We start from the raw sequence: 17,644 nt of genomic DNA on the forward strand, positions 1-17,644 counted from the left end.
CAGCGCAGCCGGAGCGCAGCCACTGAGGGCAGCGGCGGCGGCGGGAGCGAGGCGCGCAGCGAGCAGCGGGCGGGCGGGCGGGAAGCAGCAGCCGCCGCCGCCGCCGCTGCCGCCGCGACGGGCAGCCGGGCTCGCGCGCAGCCGGCTCGGCCCCCGCCCCGCAGCATCGAGCCCCCGGCGAGTGTGCAGCCCGTGCCGTCTCCCGCCCGCCGCGTCCTCCGGGCATGGAAGGCGGCTGCAAGCCCAACTCGTCGTCCAGCAGCCGGGACGATGGCAACAGCGTCTTCCCCGCCAAGCCGCCCGCGACGGGCGCGGGGTCGACCGGGGCCGAGAAGGGGCTGGGCAGCCCGCCGGGGGGCGGCGGGGCGGGCGCCAAGGAGCTGGGCAACTCCGTGTGCTTCAAGGTGGACGGTGGCGGCGATGAGCCGGCCGGGGGCCTGGAGGACGCCGAGGGACCCCGGCGGCAGTACGGCTTCATGCAGAGGCAGTTCACCTCCATGCTGCAGCCCGGCGTCAACAAATTCTCCCTCCGCATGTTTGGGAGCCAGAAGGCGGTGGAGAAGGAGCAGGAAAGGGTTAAAACTGCAGGCTTCTGGATTATCCACCCCTACAGCGATTTCAGGTACGGGCTCCGCGCGCCCCGGGGCGCCCCGTGCGTCCCGCCGGCGGCGCCGCGCTCGCCGGGCTCGGGGAGGGGCGCGGGGCTGGGGAGGCGAGGGAAGCAGAGGCGCCGGGAGGGCGAGGGTGGCGCTGTGGGAGCCCCCACGGGGACTGAGCCCGTTCTTCAACTAGTTTCCACCCAGGACGGAGCTCCGGAGGCCCGGGAACCAGCTCCCCCTTGCTTCGCCAACTTTGCGGACCCAGCGGGAGAAAAAGGCCACAGGGACCCCGGTGGGAGGATGCAAAGTTGTGCCAGGAAACTTTTCCTTAGGAGATGACACTGTAAGGAAGAGGCCTGACAGTGGTTTGGGGGGGTTCCGTGCTGTTTTTCCCCCCGAAAAGTGCGTGCCTCCCCAAAAGGAAAGAGGCGCTCCTGGGCTGAGCAGAGGTTGGGACGGCCAGTGGGGGACAGTCACCCACAGGTCCCCGCTCCTCGGGCCGCTCTCGCCCGGGGAGTGTCCATCTGTGTCCCATGCACAGGCGCTGGGCATCCTAGTGCATTTCTGCCGACCGTGGCCGGCAGGCTGGGCGCGGGGTTCTGCGCTCCACACGGCGGAGACTTGAGAGTTGGGTGCCCGGGGCGCCGAGAGGGGCTGGGCGGGAGCGTGACCAGCAGCCGAGCCCGAAACAGTCGCGGGCGTTCCCAGACTCCCTTCCTGAAACCCAGGGACACCCGCCCTTGACCTTGACTCCAAGTCTATTTCAGAAACCTCCTTCCCGTTTCCCCAGCTGGAGAACTAGGGCAGGGAGCCGTCAGCTGTCAGGGTAGCTGCTTCGGAGACTTAAAATGAAGACATTTCCTGTTCTTATGTGTCACCCAAGTGTTCATTCGCTTATGGGCAACGGGTAGAGATTATCAAATGAAGGTCGTGGAGTAGATCCTCTTATGGGCGAGCGCACACCCTCAGCCACTTTATTTTAGCTCCCGAATAAGCTGGGCTTTCCATGAAAAACACACACACACGAAAATCTAATCACCATCAGGGTGGCCTTAATTAATTAATTAACTGAACTCGTTCGAAAAAGAATCAGGGAAAGGGGTGTGCGAGCACACTAAGCCGCCTAAGCAGGTGTCTGTTAAACAGCAAACAAGTATAGCAATACGAGGCAGATTACTTTTGAGTTATGTTTAGAAGCAGCACAGGGAAATTGCCATCAACTTCAGGCCTTCGCGGGAGCTGTCCGCGGTCCTGAATGGCATTAAGCTGTGGAAAAACCCTCACTCCCGCCCCACAGAGAGCCTTGGCGTGACGGACTCACTTTGTCTGAGAGAGGTTCTTTCTCAGAAATCAGGAGCCTCGATCGTTTGTGCGTAGAGTGAATGGATTTCAGGAAGTGCATCATTTTGAAGTTCTTATTTGCAAAGACACAGCAATATCCAGAGGAGAACTTATGAAACCTAATGGTATTTATAGTCCATAGAAAATTAGAAGAGCTTGACTGAAAGAATGTTCATCCTAAAAGGATCTACTAAATATTCCAATATGTTTCCTCCACTAGGAAGACACTAACAGGAACAAACTGGTAAATGACCTTGTCAGAAAGTATGTAACGTTGTCCTGTTCTTTAGAATTTTAAAGGTCAGAAATTATATATAGGATTATATAGAGGATACTTCCTCTCTCAGTCCTCAGTGGAAATATGTTGCACCATATATTACCATTTTTTTTCATGAAAAAAAAAAACTTTATATGGCAACAGTCTTCAGTCTTAATAACAAAAGTAAGCATGGTCTTTCCTGAAATAGATTTGGTTCAGTATTTACATGCAAATAAAATGCTGAACTTTAATTTCACCCTCAATGAAATTATTTCAAAGGATACGTGTATGTTTTTGAGCAACATGTAAAGACTATATTTTTCAAAATGGTGTCATATATCAAACAGTTAAACTTTTACCACTTACTGGATAAAAATATAGGGCTATCTTTCATGAATTGTAATAGTGTGCCAAAATCTTTTGAATGAATGAAATATATGAAATTGAAGATTCTCTACATTTTCCCAAGTAACTCTTGAAAAGACAAGCTATCTAATAAAGACAAGCTATCTCTTTATTTTTTTTTAAACATATTTTTTTTGATTTCAGAGTGGAAGGAAGTGGGAGAGAGAGATAGAAACATCAATGATGAGAGAGAATCATTGAATGGCTGCCTCCTGCATGCCCCACACTGGGGATCCAGCCTGAAACCTGGGCAGTGCCCTGACCAGGAATGGCACCATGACCTCTTGGTTCATAGGTTGATGCTCAACCACTTAGCCACACCTGCCAGCCACAAGCTATCTCTTTAAAAATAAAGAAATGTTACTAAAAAAGGGAAGAAATCTAAGTCAAATGATGGAATCATGCATTTCAAAGAAATGGGAGATGACAAAGAAGTGAACGGATACTCTAAACAAATTCCATTGTGGAGTAGTTTGGAATGTGTGAATAATTGCATTGGAAAGAAGAGAATGACAGACATAGATTAATAATTACTAACTTGAAGATATCTTAAAATTGATTTTTAAAATTATAATTACAGTGCTTCTAAAGCAACAAACTAAGGAGGTAATCATATAAATGCTTATTTGAAAGACAAAATTCTGACAGTATGTTTGTGTGAAGGAAAAGCAATGGTGAGTAATCTTCAACACAATAGGTATGTTGTGGGCAGGATCTGTGCACCGCAAGGCCCTTTTCTGAGGAAGACACTTTCAGGGAGGCTCTTAGCTTTGATTCCTGCAGTGCCAACCTGACACTCAGTCATTTATCCACTGAGAACGTGACTCTAAAGAAAACATTTCCATGGGGGAGGGGTGGGATATTGGAGATAAGGATCCCCAAAGTGTATTTTCCTTGACACTTTCGTAAGCCTTCATCTGCTCTTTGGTCAGCCCACACTGCTTGCTTGTAGCCCGAGCCTGCTGCTCCAGGGCACGTCTGGACTTGAACACTGTGGCTAATGATCTGGTATCTCTCCCTTCTTGGGATGCTTTCTCTCCACTTTCTGGCCCCTTGCCACTTCCTGGGACAGTGGTGGCGGGGCTGTGCTCCCACCGAGACTCCCGGAGAGCTAGCGAGGTGCCTCTCACTGGGCCCCGGAGACCTACTGCTGTGTCTGGCAGGTGGTTCTCTCCCTCCTCAGGTGGAAGTAGAGTAGAGGCTCAGTATTTCCCTTCTTCCCCTGGAGAGGATGTTAGAGAACGCCAGAGAGGAAAGTAGAGTCAAATACTATCAATACTGTTAGGAAAACTGGGCAGGAGCTAGAGAATTGAGTGAAAAAAAATCTTAAGTTTTTGTTTACACCATGGTTTCTAATCACCCAAATGAGGGCAAATATAGTTAAAGAATAAAATCACACTGACCTTTGCACAGCGAGGGCACGGTGTCAGTCTTATTGACTTTCTTGTGAACAAAATACACAACTACAGGGTACCGCCAAACAATGTATACACACTTTAACAGCAGATAGCTCAGTGTTGACAATGAAATGTATTTTAATAAAAACTGCCTTTATATTCTTCAAAGTGTGTGTATACATTGTTTGTGGATACTCTATATTTAACTTGGAGATAAAATTTGATTTTTTTTTATTACTAACAGTGATTATATGTTTATTAGCTAAAATTTTACTTTTCACTTATTTAATTAAAAAAAAAGAGTGACACAGGCCGGGCATTGTGCTTTCACAGCCAATCCATAGTTGTGATATAATCATTGAAATGGATTGAAAGAATACTACTGAGAGTACTTTTGCGGATGGTTTTTGTTATGTGATTAATTTACTTTGGAAGACTTTATCCCCAGACTATTGGCTATTTCGGGGATTCCAACATTATTAAAAACAATACTCCTTTTCCATATATATTGCCTGCCAACCTCTTGCTTCTGGTAGGGGAGATTTCATATCTCCATGTTATTTCTTCCTCTGCTTTTCACCAATTAGTCTGGATCACTCTGTGCCAAGCTTATTGCATCATCGGGTCCACAGGTCCCTGGAGATGGGAGTCGCTTCCTGAAGAAGAGACTTTCTGGGTTTCCACCTCCCAGTTGCATTCACAACTGTACTGGTGTCAGGGGTCACTGATGTGTCCCTTAGTGAAGGGAGCCTTCACCCAGATTCCACCGCTAATGGGGGAGACCTTTTGTTTCCAAAAGCCTCTCAGGAGGAAGCAATCCCACCCTCTGGGGTTTAAGGACTAATTAGCCTATTGTTATGTTATCTTTGTTCTCCCAGCAACACTGCCCCCTCCTTTCCTTTCCTTTCCATATCAACACAGCCAAAATTAACCTTAAGAATTTACTTGTTTTTTTCTGGTAGATGTACCTTTTTATATCTTAGAAATTCAATTACATTTTTTTTTCTTCCTGGCTCTAACAACTTTTAGGCCCAATTAAAATGAAATTATTGGAAATATTTGGAGGTATGCATTTTTTTTTCAGTTACTTTTTCTTAGTATACATGGAAGTTATGCAACTTTAAGTTTTATTAAATATTTTACTCTTTAATTGAATTTATGATATTACAGTTCTATTATATTGTTAATATGTTATGAGATGTTTTTCATTTTATTTCTGAGCAACTTCCCCTTTAAACCTACTTTTAAACCTACTTGGTATAATCTGAGTCATTTGGGAAGATGTACTTTCACCAATTCATATTTCAGTATATGGAGTTGTATTTATGAACTAGAATGTTGAATAACAATGACTTTTAAAAACATTGGAACTTATTATTAATAAAGGTTTATTTAACAAAGCCAAATTAAACTATATCTGCTTGATCAAAAACATAAACCAAAAAAAACCTCACTAACACCAAAAGTCAATTTACATAGTATTTGTAATTCTCCATTATTCCACTCAATGAACCTATGTCCCAAAGTGTGAGGCAAGCAGAATATATCTGATGTGATTTTCATGTGAACATTTTGCCAGTCTGGCTGTCATTTTTGTGTTTTACAGATAATTCACTTCATTATTTAGAAAAAGAGTTGGGCTTAAGATGAGGATTTTCTTGTTAAGGACAAGGACTCCTCATGAAGACGCTTGAACATTTTCGGGCTCTGTGACAAGTTTTCATTTTATCTTTCTGTGTAAAGAGGTAGCAGACTGAATTAGGCAGACACCATACAGTTTAGGAGCAGAGCCAGTGGGAATGAAGAAAAAAATCTGCATGCACTTAGGGAAAACGACTATTTCCACTTATACTACGTACTCTTCTAAAAATAATTTTCTTTGTGAGGGCATCTTGATGTAAAGCTTATTACTGTACAGAAAAAATGAGGGGAAAATGGTGATGTTAAGTGGAATTTTCTGTTTTTGCAAAGTAAATCTTCCTGGCTGTGTGTGTGTGTGTGTGTGTGCATGTGCACATGTGCATGCATGTTCATGTGTGTACACATGTATGACATAAACTATTCAAGGGACATCTGTGTACAATTATGTGTACATAACCATGGAGAGTGGGGCAAAACTAGGTTAATATTTGTGAGTACACGAAACACAGAGATTATTCTTGTATTATTATTTATTAATTATTGTATTATTTTTCATATGAACAACTATAACCCTACTTTTGCCCCATACTATATATAGGTGTTGATTATTTTTGAGTTGAGCATGTATCTGAAACATTTCACCACCGTTTGAATGACGACAATTGATTTCATGGCCCTTTTCAAGGTTATTAATTTCCCCCTAATATTCTTCAATCCTTTCACCAACTAGCTGACCACTCAGTGAAAGCAAAAGTAGCAAAATTCTGCATGCCCTGGATTTATAGTCTAAAAGTCTTATTTCCATAGGCCTGGCTTTATTTGCCGACATTAGCCATAACTCTAAAGAAGTAAGGCTAATTAGACACACAGTGTTAGCAGCTCTTGACACATTTTGTATATCCATGTTCATTTTTGGTATTTGGTATTATATACAGTGCTGCAGCAAACATCTTTGTGCATTAGTCTTCATTATATCCTGGGCCAAGTTCAGGGAGTAGAATCACTGCCTGTGAACATTTTAGAGATTCTATCCATAGGGTTTTTACCAGTTAATACTGCCACCAGTGGAGACACCTTGTGAAAGCTGAAGAGTGATGTAGGTTCACCAATGTGGATGTTCCTGTTTGGCTATGCACAGGCAGTTCTGGACAGAAACAGAACTGTCCTCCATTCTGTTCATCATAGAGTGGCAAGACGAGTGATGTTATATAACTAGCAAAATACTCATTCTGCTTAAAACCCTTTAGAGCAGCGATTTTCACCTCATGGCACACATAAACTACTAAAATTCTGCAGCAAATGAAAAAATATATACTTTTGCCGATTTGACAAAAAAAATAGGTATACTTTTTATTGGTTTACAAATAAATAGTGATTATCTACTTTTTTTGCTCCAGAGTGACTTTTAAAAAGTCAGGTGCCTATCTTTGTTAGGATTTCTGTTACCAAGAATTAACCAATCAGACACAACCTTACTATGTAGCATGACCAATAGGATGCAACTCTATCATATGACCTATGTATTTATAGTTTAAGACGGCATTCACACCTGATGACTACTGTTGTGTTGGCTGTTGTCATTTTTTTAATTTGATAGTTTAAGAGAAAAGAGGTCAGTGCCCCTGACTAAGTAGTCAGGTATTGCATGTTTTAGAAATTCTTGTGGCACACCAGTTGAAAATTGCTGCTTTAGAAGCTTCCCATTACTGTTAGAATGCATTTGACAAACCTTCCATTAGCTACAAGACCTTGCATAATTCCAACTATCCCTGCAACTTCGTCATACTCCACCTGCTTTCTCCCTGTCTTCCAGCCACATGGGGGAATTTGCAGCTCCTACAACACACCAAGTTTTCGTCTGCTTGTTTTATGTTTTAGTGTGATTTCACCCCACTGCCTGAAATTATCTTTTCCCTTTTCATCATTCTGCATCATAGCTGGTTTATCCTTGTCAACTGTATTTCAGTTTAATCATTGTGATCACCTTCGTCACCTTTCCCTTTCCATTTTCTATCTGGGCCTCTTGTTTCAGTAAGAATTTATAATTATGTTTTATGTATCCCCCCATTAGAACTTAAGCTCCATTCATTTTTATATTCCTAATGTCTTAAACATGTACATAGTGTCCTTTTTTCCTGCTCAGCTTTCTCAGATGCTTTATTTTTAAACAGATCTTGAGATATAATTCACACAGTATGCAACTCACTCATTTAACTTGTATGATTCAAGGTTCTCTAGTAAGGTCACGGTTTGCAACCATTAACACAATGAATTTTAGAGCATTTATCATGCCGAGAAGGAACCCCATACCCATTAGCATTTATTGCTATCTTCCTCCTCTCCTCCTGCCCCTATAGCTTTCAGCAAACACTAATATACTTTCTGCCCCTATAGATTCTTTTTATTCTGGACGTTTCATATCAATGGAAGCATATACTATATAGTCTTTTCTTATGGGATTCTTTCACTTAGCATAACGATTTCGAGTTTCATCCAGGTTGTAGCATGTTTCAGTACTTTATTCCTTTTTCTGCTGAATACTATTCCACTGAATGGTTATACCAACTATTATATATGCATTCATCAGTTGATGGAAATCTAGATTGTTTTTTGGGGTTTTTTTTTTTTTTTTTTTTGGGTCATCGTGAATACTATCCACAGGAACATTCTTATACATTTTTTTTTGTGTGTGTGCAGAGATATATTTCATTTATCTTAGAAGTGACATTGCTGAGTCAACATAACAGATTTTTACAAATATTATTGAATGAATGGACAAAGAATTAGTCTCCAACCAGGGTGTGCACACCTTTAATCTTAGCATTAATAAATCCAGACAGAGAAAGCCTTTTTTTCCCCTACAGTAACACCTGGCATGCCCTCCTCACTGCCACCTGCAAGTATGTGTCCCAGCTGCTACATTTCCCTGCCCGATGTACAGACAACTGACTGGAACTGCAGCTGGTTAGCAGCGTGAATGTGGTGACATAGACGGAGTGTAAGAACTGAGCTAGGAATTCGGCCCTTCTGAGTCTTAGTTCTCACACTCCAGCTCTTTTACCTAAAAAGAATCAACACTGCTAGTATAAAAAATTCTCCAAACCTGCAGAAAAACATGGTGGAAAAAACCTAATCATTTATTTTTCCTCCATCTTGAAATCATTGCACAATAATAAGAAATAATCACAGATACATAGACAAACAGAAGAAAGAGGAGAAAGCAGAGAACAAGAGATCTCAAAAGCGTTTTGGAAAACAGAAAGCTAATGGAAATATTATTCCACTTCCACAATCCTTCACCTTGTACCCCAGAAGTGTTCAGGATGTGAAATTACTGGTTAGGAAATAGTTTCCAGGAACGCCGGGCTGGACCCAGGAGGTCTAAATGAGGGCCTCCTTAGTGAATCCAGAAGACTCATTTCTGACATGAGAATACTCTGAGTCAGGTCCATTCTGCTCAGGCAGGAAATCATAGAAAAATGCCTCCAGTGGGAGACATTACAAGGTTTTCCAGTAAAAATGTTATCTATTCCCTAATGACCTTGCAGAAAGCCTCACCTATGCACATAGAAACTGTAATCATATCTTCATATCCCATCATCTAATATGATCTGAAAAGAAAAGATTACAAGACTTTGGAGACAAATCACCATCATAAAAGAGAAAACCTAATCATATAGCAAAATTAAATCCAGAGAACAGAGGCATTTGGGATAAGGAGAAATCACAATATTAAAAATGCTCTATCAATGATATCTTTAGGAAGGCATTTTATCTATATAACTAGAGGCCCAATGCACAAAATTCATGCATGGGTAGGGTCCCTAGGCCTGGCCAGTGATCAGAGCCAATCTGCGGGGTGTCCAGCAGGGCAGTCGGGGACCCCCACTCGCATCTGCCTTGGCTGGCCTGGTGCTGCCTGCTCACCAACCCCGCTCCCTGCACCTCCCTCCCCCGGCCCCGTCTCTGCTGCTGGTCAGGGCCTGCAGGCAGGGAACAGCTCCTGCATTGAGCGTCTGCCCCCTGGTGGTCAGTGCGCGTCATAGTGACTGGTCGTTCCATCAGTTGTTTTGCCGTTCGGTCAATTTGCATATTAGGGTTTTATACAGATAACAATGTGCTATAGCAAGGGTACCCCAAGAATAAAAAAGAGCCCTTGGATAAAATACGTTGGCACATAAAGTCTAGGAAACCTTTCATTGTTAAGGAAAAAAGAGAATAGAAAAGTATAAGCAAAATAAAGGATAACTTATAAAGTTGAAATCTGTGAGAAGAGTTCCAGAATGAGAAAAAATTGTGAAAATGGACATATGAATTAACATAGACATTTTAACCAATATATTTGGACAGCAGGGAGTGAAATGTCATTTTGAGAAACTCACAGAGTGCTCAGCTTGTGAAAGGCTCCACCAAGGATCACTGCACAGACGTGTCAGGATTCTACCCAACAGGCAAAAACCCCCAAAACTCTCCAAAGAGAAAGTTGCATGTTAGGAAGTTGGAAACATACAGTAAGCTAAATGCAATGTAACACAGTCTACAAAATTCTGAAAGTGATTTCTAAAATACTTGGTACCCTGCCATGATATGAAGATTAAAGACATTCATAATTCAAGAATTCTAATCTTAACCACTCCTGTATCCTTTTCATGATGTGCTCCAGCAAAATGAGGAACTACACCAAGATCATGTGAAAACAGAAGAGGAGACATGGGCTCTAACACAGAGTAATACTGAAAGAAAGCCTGAGGAGCAAGCTTGAGTCTTGAAGGAAACCAATCTAGATGCTAGATGGGGCAGGAAAGCCGAGGGTTCTGGCAAAAGGCCTTCAGGAGAAAGAAAAGAACTGATGAATTTCAACATTTGTAAAATAATGTGAATAGGTGTTCCAGAGATAATTTGGAACAAGATATCTTTGACATTGATATAAATACCTATAGCAGTGATGGCGAACCTATGACACGCATGTCAGCACTGATACGCGTAGCCATTTCTGATGACACGCGGCTGCCTCAGCGGCCGCATGCCAAGGATGAAACATTTGCTGCTCCTGAGGATGAAACATTTGCGACTAGAGTCCTGGAGTTAAAACTCCAGGACTCTAGTCGCAAATGTTTCATCCTCTCCTATTAGACACTCTGTGCCGGAGGTCTGTAGGCCAAAACAACAGAAGTCTAGCACAGAGCGTCTAGTTCTGGGACTTCCGGTTAAGCTGGGATCTTTGCCCTCACTTCCGCCAGCAGAGCAGGGAGCAGTGGAACGCAGCGGGGGGTTGCATCTCTGGGGGCCCTGCCATTACCAGTAACCAAATAACAGTTAACCACAGCAACCATTATCTACTGTTCTGGGGTGTCATGGATTTCTAATCCATCATTACTGAGATAAGTGAGGTGGAGGCTGGGAGAGGAGAGGGTTTGTGGCATGCTATGGGTGCCATTTCCCGCCATTAGAAATAGCGGCAGCCATTTTAATTCACATAAGGAACACCATCTTGCTCCATAGTGCAGGCTCCATTTCACCACTATTACTGTTGTGCATCCTTATTAACCCATATTTCTGCTTATTAACCCTGCCCTTTCCTAAAAGACAGTTATATGCACCATTTTGTGGTTAGTTAGACTAGTTAACCCCTAATTGCCTGCAGGCCTAACAAGCTATCTATAATTCTATCTTCTGTCACTGCCCCCCTGATGGAGAACCCAAAAAATAAAAAAACTAAGGTTAAGTAAAGGAAGTGGTAGTAGCAGTGGCCAACCCTTTCAAGAGACATGGACCAAGATGTATGGCTTTATAGAAAAAAATGGCAGATCATTTTGCATTCTATGTACTGAAACGGTAGTAAGCAGAACGTGGAATATAAATATACATTTTGAAACTAATCATTCCCAGCTCTTGGAAAAAAGTGAGGATGAAAGGAAGGAATACATTTCCAGGCAGCTACACCTTTATAAGAGCCAATCTAATTCCATCCTTAAATTTATGAAAGGCTCTACAAATTTAACATCTGCAAGTTTGAGCATTGCTCACTCTATAGCTCAGCATGGAAAAGCGCTCAGTGATGGAGAATTTATTAAAGAAACTCTCCTAAGATGTGCACCAGTTCTATTTCACGATATGTAGAATAAAGATGCAATTATTAAGAGAATATCTGAGTTACCACTCAGTAGAAATATCATAAAAGACCGAATAATGAGACTGAACACAAACGTACAACATCAATTAAAGAGAGACATAAGGAAATGTAAATATTTTTCGATCTCTCTTGATGAAACTACTGATGTCACATCACATGCTCAGTTGGCCATTATTGGTCGATATTCTGATGGTCTCACAATGAGAGAAGAGTTGATAAAGTTAGTATTAGTGTCAACAAGTAAATCAGGAAGCAAAATATGTAAGGTTGTTATACAAACATTTCGTGACTTAAGCATTGGTATCTCTAAAGTTGTGTCAGTGACGACAGATGGGGCACCAAATATGGTGGGGGGAAAAAGTCGGATTTGTCAAATTGTTTACAGAAGCTATTGGACATCCAATTGTGCCTTTTCATTGTATTATCCATCAGGAGGCTTTATGTGCCAAGGCAGGATTCACCGACTTAAACAACTTAATGTCAGTTGTTACAAAAATAGTTAATTTAATAGCTGCTCGCCCCCTTCACAAGTGAGAATTTTCGGCACTTTTACTGGAGGTTGATTCCACCTACAGTGGACTGCTGATGTACAATAATGTAAGATGGCTGAGCCGAGGCAAAGTTCTTGAGCGCTTTAAGAGTGCTTTGAAGAAATTAAGGTATTTCTTGACGATAAGGATCTGGGAAACTTTCCTCAGCTTAATGATGATAAGTGGGTCAACACCCTGATGTTTTTTACAGATCTCTCTGTTCATATTAATGAACTGAACTTAAAGTTACAAGGTTTTGGCAAAAGTATTGACGTTATGTTTGGATACATAAAAGCTTTTGAAAGTAAAGTTAAAATTTTCAAGCAAGATGTAGAAACTAAAACTTATAAGTATTTTCCTCGAGTAACAAAGTATTTTGAGAAGGCCAGTGCAGCTGTACAAAATGAAATGGAACTCTTGCATATGAAGTACCATCATGTTTTAGACTCGTTACTTGACCAGTTTAGTGATAGATTTAGTCAATTTAGAAGTCTAGAACAGACCATGAAAATAATTAAGTATCCTGATGTAGTAGTCTTCAGTAGTTTGGAATTAAATGGTTTCCAATGGATGCAAATTGATGATTTGGAGATGCAACTTGCAGAATTTCAAGACAGTATCTGGGCTCAGGTGTTTGTCGAGTTGAGGTTAAAGCTTGAGAATCTGGGAAGGTGCCGCTTGGAGAATCAAAAGGAGTGCCACTACGAACAGGAAATTTGGAGTGCCTGGAACCGACTACCAGACACTTTTAGCACCCTGAAAAATATAGCAATGGCTTTACTCACAATTTTTCCCTCTACATACTTTTGTGAGGCCTTATTCTCAGCGTTAAATAATATCAAAACCAACAAAAGAAACAGATTGACAGATGAAGTTAGTAGCGCTTGCTTGGGCCTGAAGTGTAAAAAATACCAACCTTCAATTGAAGATTTAGCCAATGAAATTCAGCATCAAAAAAGTCACTAATAGGCAGGTTAGTTAAAGAATTCCCCGTCCCCCTCACTTATCTTAGTTCACGGCACCCCACACAAGCTAAATAATATCAAGACCAACAAAAGAAACTGACTGATGGATGAACAAAGAAGTCACTAAGCAGGTAAGTTAAATATTTAGTTTTTGGTTTATTAAATACAATTATATATAACAATTATACATTTATGTTACTTAAACTATAAATATCGCGAAATAATGTTTTTTCCTCAAAGTGACACACTACTCGAGTTATGCTCAGTTTTTTGGCAAAGTTTGACACACCAAGCTCAAAAGGTTGCCCATCACTGACCTATAGGGTACACTGCATACAAGCAAATGAAAGACCTTTATCAACTCCAGAATGATTTGAAGATACATAAAAGGGGGGAAAAGTCACAGTACATTGTCTGGCTCAGTAGTGAATCCCACTGACCTGGTCACCATAGTCTCAAGAAGTTGACTGATTTAAGCAAAGAGTGTGGCCTATTTATTCTGGGAGGGCAAGAGAAAGGTGCATGAAGATTGGGAGCAGTAAGAAATCTAAATCCTCATGTGCCGTACTTGGAAATGAGCAGGTTTTACAGCTGATTTATCAATTGCAAATTAGAAATTAAATAGCCAAAGAAACAATTGAGGTGTTTGAATTAAGTGTGTGTGTGTGTGTGTGTGTGTGTGTGTGTGTGTGTGTGTATGTGTGTGTAGAGTGAAAGGAATGGGGCAGGGTTTACACGTTTTTTAATAATCCTTTAATACTATTTTACTTTAAACAAATACTATAGATAGGTTTTGAGGTAACATACAGTTTTTCTAAGAACACAGACTCTGGAGCCAGGATGTTTGGGGTACTATCCCAGCTCCACTACCCAGGCCTTCGTTTCCAAACTTTTTGAAAAATGTTTCCTCATTTTCCTCCATAAAATATCTGTATCGCATCAGATTTGGGGGAAGATCTGTATTTTATATTTATATTATAAATATTTTTATATTGTCTAGATAAGTAGTGCTTAGGAATGATGCTCTGCACGTATGCTATGTAAGTGTTAGCTGTTATTATGAAAGTGAAATGGAAACAGAATTAGGGCATGTGAACTACTTGAGGAAGAAAAGACTCTTCATACTCACTTGACAGTCTTCAGAACTCCGTCAGCAGATGCGTCTGTGAAGGCAGGGCCCTGCAAGTGACAAGCTACTGTTTCCTTTATCTCCGTGGAAGTCTGGTGGCAGTTCCTGTGTGTGCTTTGTGAAGTGGGATCACTCAGGAGGCAGCTAGCCTGGGAAACTTCTAATACATCCGCTATTTGCAGTGTTTTCCAGACGTAACAGTATTATCTTCCACTTTGGTCTAGAATACCACAGCATCAAACATTTATAAATAACTTTTAGAGAAAATTCGAACAGCATTGCATGTGCTCCTTTCTGTTCATCTTTATTTTAATCAGAAAATGGCATCATTGTGCCATTTGGGATCTCATTTCAAATCAGTTAAATGTTATATCTGAGCCAAATAAGATGATTCGTAACTTGCTATATTCTTTCACCTTTTTTCTTGTCAAAGTTAATAGTCATGAAAAACAGTTATTTAGAAATATGAGTTAAGAAAGATTGCAAATTTGAAATAATGATTTTTAAATCTTTTTTTTAAACCTCATTTTAGAGTAGATGCCACTTACTGCCCTTAGAGAATGTTTCGCCTTGTTTTTTTGTTTGTTGTTGTTTGTTTGTTTGTTTTTTGGCAGAAAATACCCCTAATTAAAATTACCCAGGCTTAGTTGTTTGAGAGGCATGATCAAAGGCTGAGAAAATGAATTTTGCAAGCTTTCTGAGTAGTACCTATAGGGAATGAGTATTAGCTATCTTTGCTGTAGAAGAGTCATTCATTGTTTAAATAATTATTTTTATAAAGCTTCTTTGTTCTGAGCAATAAATTTGGCAATTGTCTTGACTAATCATGTAAGTAAATTACAAAGAAGATTAATAACAGACATTTTGCTTGGGATTTAGATGTATTTTTTATTTATATAAAATAGTAGAGATCTATGCTAAACGTACCTAGTTATGGCTGTATATGAATTAAGCAATATAAATAACCCATAATTCTGTTAAGAGTAACTATTGATTATATTAATCATTCATGGGCATCCATTTGCCTTACTTAGGCTTCCAGGCTCATGAGCACTTAAAACATCAAATGAAGGCTGCGGGCCCTTTGCCCTGATAAAGTGCATATATCCATACAACACTCTCTGTGATTTCCAGAGGTCTGGGGTTCCCTTGGAACACGTTGATTTTTGGACCCCTAGTTAAGACCGCCAGAACTATTTAATATTTGTACACAGAAATATGATACTAAAAACAATGTATGGAAGATATGGGCAGGTAGCTTGGACAAGCCATTCGATAATCAGCGCTGTAGCTAGACAGTCTCACCTTGAGAGGGAGAGGATTCCAAATCAATCAAGTGGTTTAGTGTTGAGGCTCCAGACCTTGTCAGCAGGGATGGAAAAGATTTTGGTTCTGGGCAGGTCAGCCAGGGCAACAATGCGCAACATTATAGCTAGAAATATATTTGGGATGAAAGGAGATACATTTTTTGCGTAGGCTATTTACCTACCTTAAGAAGCTGGTTGAACCAACTGAGAAATGATAGAATTAACTCTAAAGTTTAGTAAGGTGGCTGATTATAAGATAAATATATTAAAATATATCAGTAACTTTCCTAAATGTTAATAACTGTGATGGAGGATATATAATAGAAAAAAGAATTACTGGATACAAAAGCCGAAAATATAAACTATATATCCAAATTTGAAAATTTCAAACATATATGAAAATAGATGTTAGATGAGAAATAGTATTTGACTAGAATACTTGAGTAAAATCTATTTTTATGAGCTTACAACAAAATTAAATCCATATAGGTTTAAATTTATAAAAGGTAAAAAACACAACTGAAATCAGTATTCCTAGAGAAATATTAGTGTACCCTATCTAATAATAGACAAATATGCAAATTGCCCATACCTCCGACACACCCACAAGCCACGCCCACAAGCCACGCCCACCACCCAATCAGAGCGAGTATGCAAATTAACCCAAACCAAGATGGCTACAGCCACAGAGAGCAAGGTTTCCTAGGTAACAGAGGAAGCCAAGCTTTCCGCCTACCCTTGCCAGGCCTAAGCCTCCACTCAAGCTACAAAGTTTCAATTATAGAAGGTAAACAAATTCAAACAAATGGCGGCAGAATGGAGCTTGAGAGAACAGGCCAGGGTTGCCGCCGGCAAAAGGGGAAGCAAAGCTTTCTGCGCACCCTGGCTGGGCCCACCCGCTTAAGGCAACAAAGTTTCAATTATAACCCCAACACAAATGGCTGCGGGCCTCGGAGGGAACCCCAGGCTTGGCTCTGCTCCAGGCTACAAAGTTTCAATTGTAGAAGGAAAATAAATTCCAGATACCAAGGCCTCTGCTTGGGGGCGTGGCCAGCCTGCAAACCACCACAGGCCCCTCGCTCAGGCCGCCCCACGTCCCAAGGGAACCCCCACCTGATCCGGGACGCCCTTCAGGGCAAACCAGCTGGCCCCCACCCCTGTACCAGGTCTCTATCCTATCTAATAAAAGAGTAATATGCAGATTGATCATCACTGCAACACACAATATAGCTGCCCCCATGTGGTCAAAGATCCTGCCCCCATGTGGACACAAGATGGCCACCACAAGATGGCCAGCAGTAGAGGGCAGTTGGGAGGCACCCTGCCTGCAAGGGAGGGCAGTTGAGAGGGACCAAGCCTGCAAGGGAGGGCAGTTGGAGGTGATCAACCCTGCAGGGGAGGGCAGTTAGGGGTGACCAGGCCGGCAGAGGAGGGAAGTTGGGGTCAAACAGGCTGGCAGCAGAGTGGTTAGGGAGTGATCAGGCTGGCAGGCAGAAGTGGTTAGGGGCAATCAGGAAGGAAGGCAGGCAAGCAGTTGGGAGCCAGCAGTCCTGGATTGTGAGAGGGATGTCCGACTGCCCTCAAGGGGTCCCATATTGGAGAGGGTACAGGCTGGGCTGAGGGACAACCCCCTTCGTGCACGAATTTCGTGCACTGGGCCTCTAGTTGTTTAATAATATCACTATTCTGGAGAGCTGTCCAACATGGGACTCCAGACAGTCCTGGAACCTTTCCAAAGGGCAGTGTGACCCTGTATAAAAATTATTAAAAATATAAAGGCTAGTAAATTATCTTTAAAAAATGATCCACTTGCAAATACATGGATACAGGATGAACCCTATAGCACTTTTTATACTAGTAGAAACTTTTTGAACAAATATAACCCAAGTAAAATTCCAACCCTGTCCAACCCTTATAATCTAGCATACTAAATGTGTT

The 17,644-nt window shown here is 41.6% G+C and overlaps 1 protein-coding gene across 1 annotated transcript in view; it reads left to right on the forward strand.

Annotated features, from left to right (window-relative positions):
• The first annotated feature begins 224 nt into the window (after positions 1 to 224).
• HCN1 (hyperpolarization activated cyclic nucleotide gated potassium channel 1) overlaps positions 225 to 17,644 on the forward strand; it is a 308,732-nt gene continuing 291,312 nt past the window's right edge. The window contains exon 1 of the mRNA XM_054715271.1: positions 225 to 622. Within this exon, the coding sequence (XP_054571246.1) occupies positions 225 to 622 (398 nt within the window). The remainder of the gene's footprint in view (positions 623 to 17,644) is intronic.

This window comes from Eptesicus fuscus, chromosome 4 (genome assembly GCF_027574615.1).
Source record: "Eptesicus fuscus isolate TK198812 chromosome 4, DD_ASM_mEF_20220401, whole genome shotgun sequence".
NCBI classification, from domain to species: domain Eukaryota; kingdom Metazoa; phylum Chordata; class Mammalia; order Chiroptera; family Vespertilionidae; genus Eptesicus; species Eptesicus fuscus.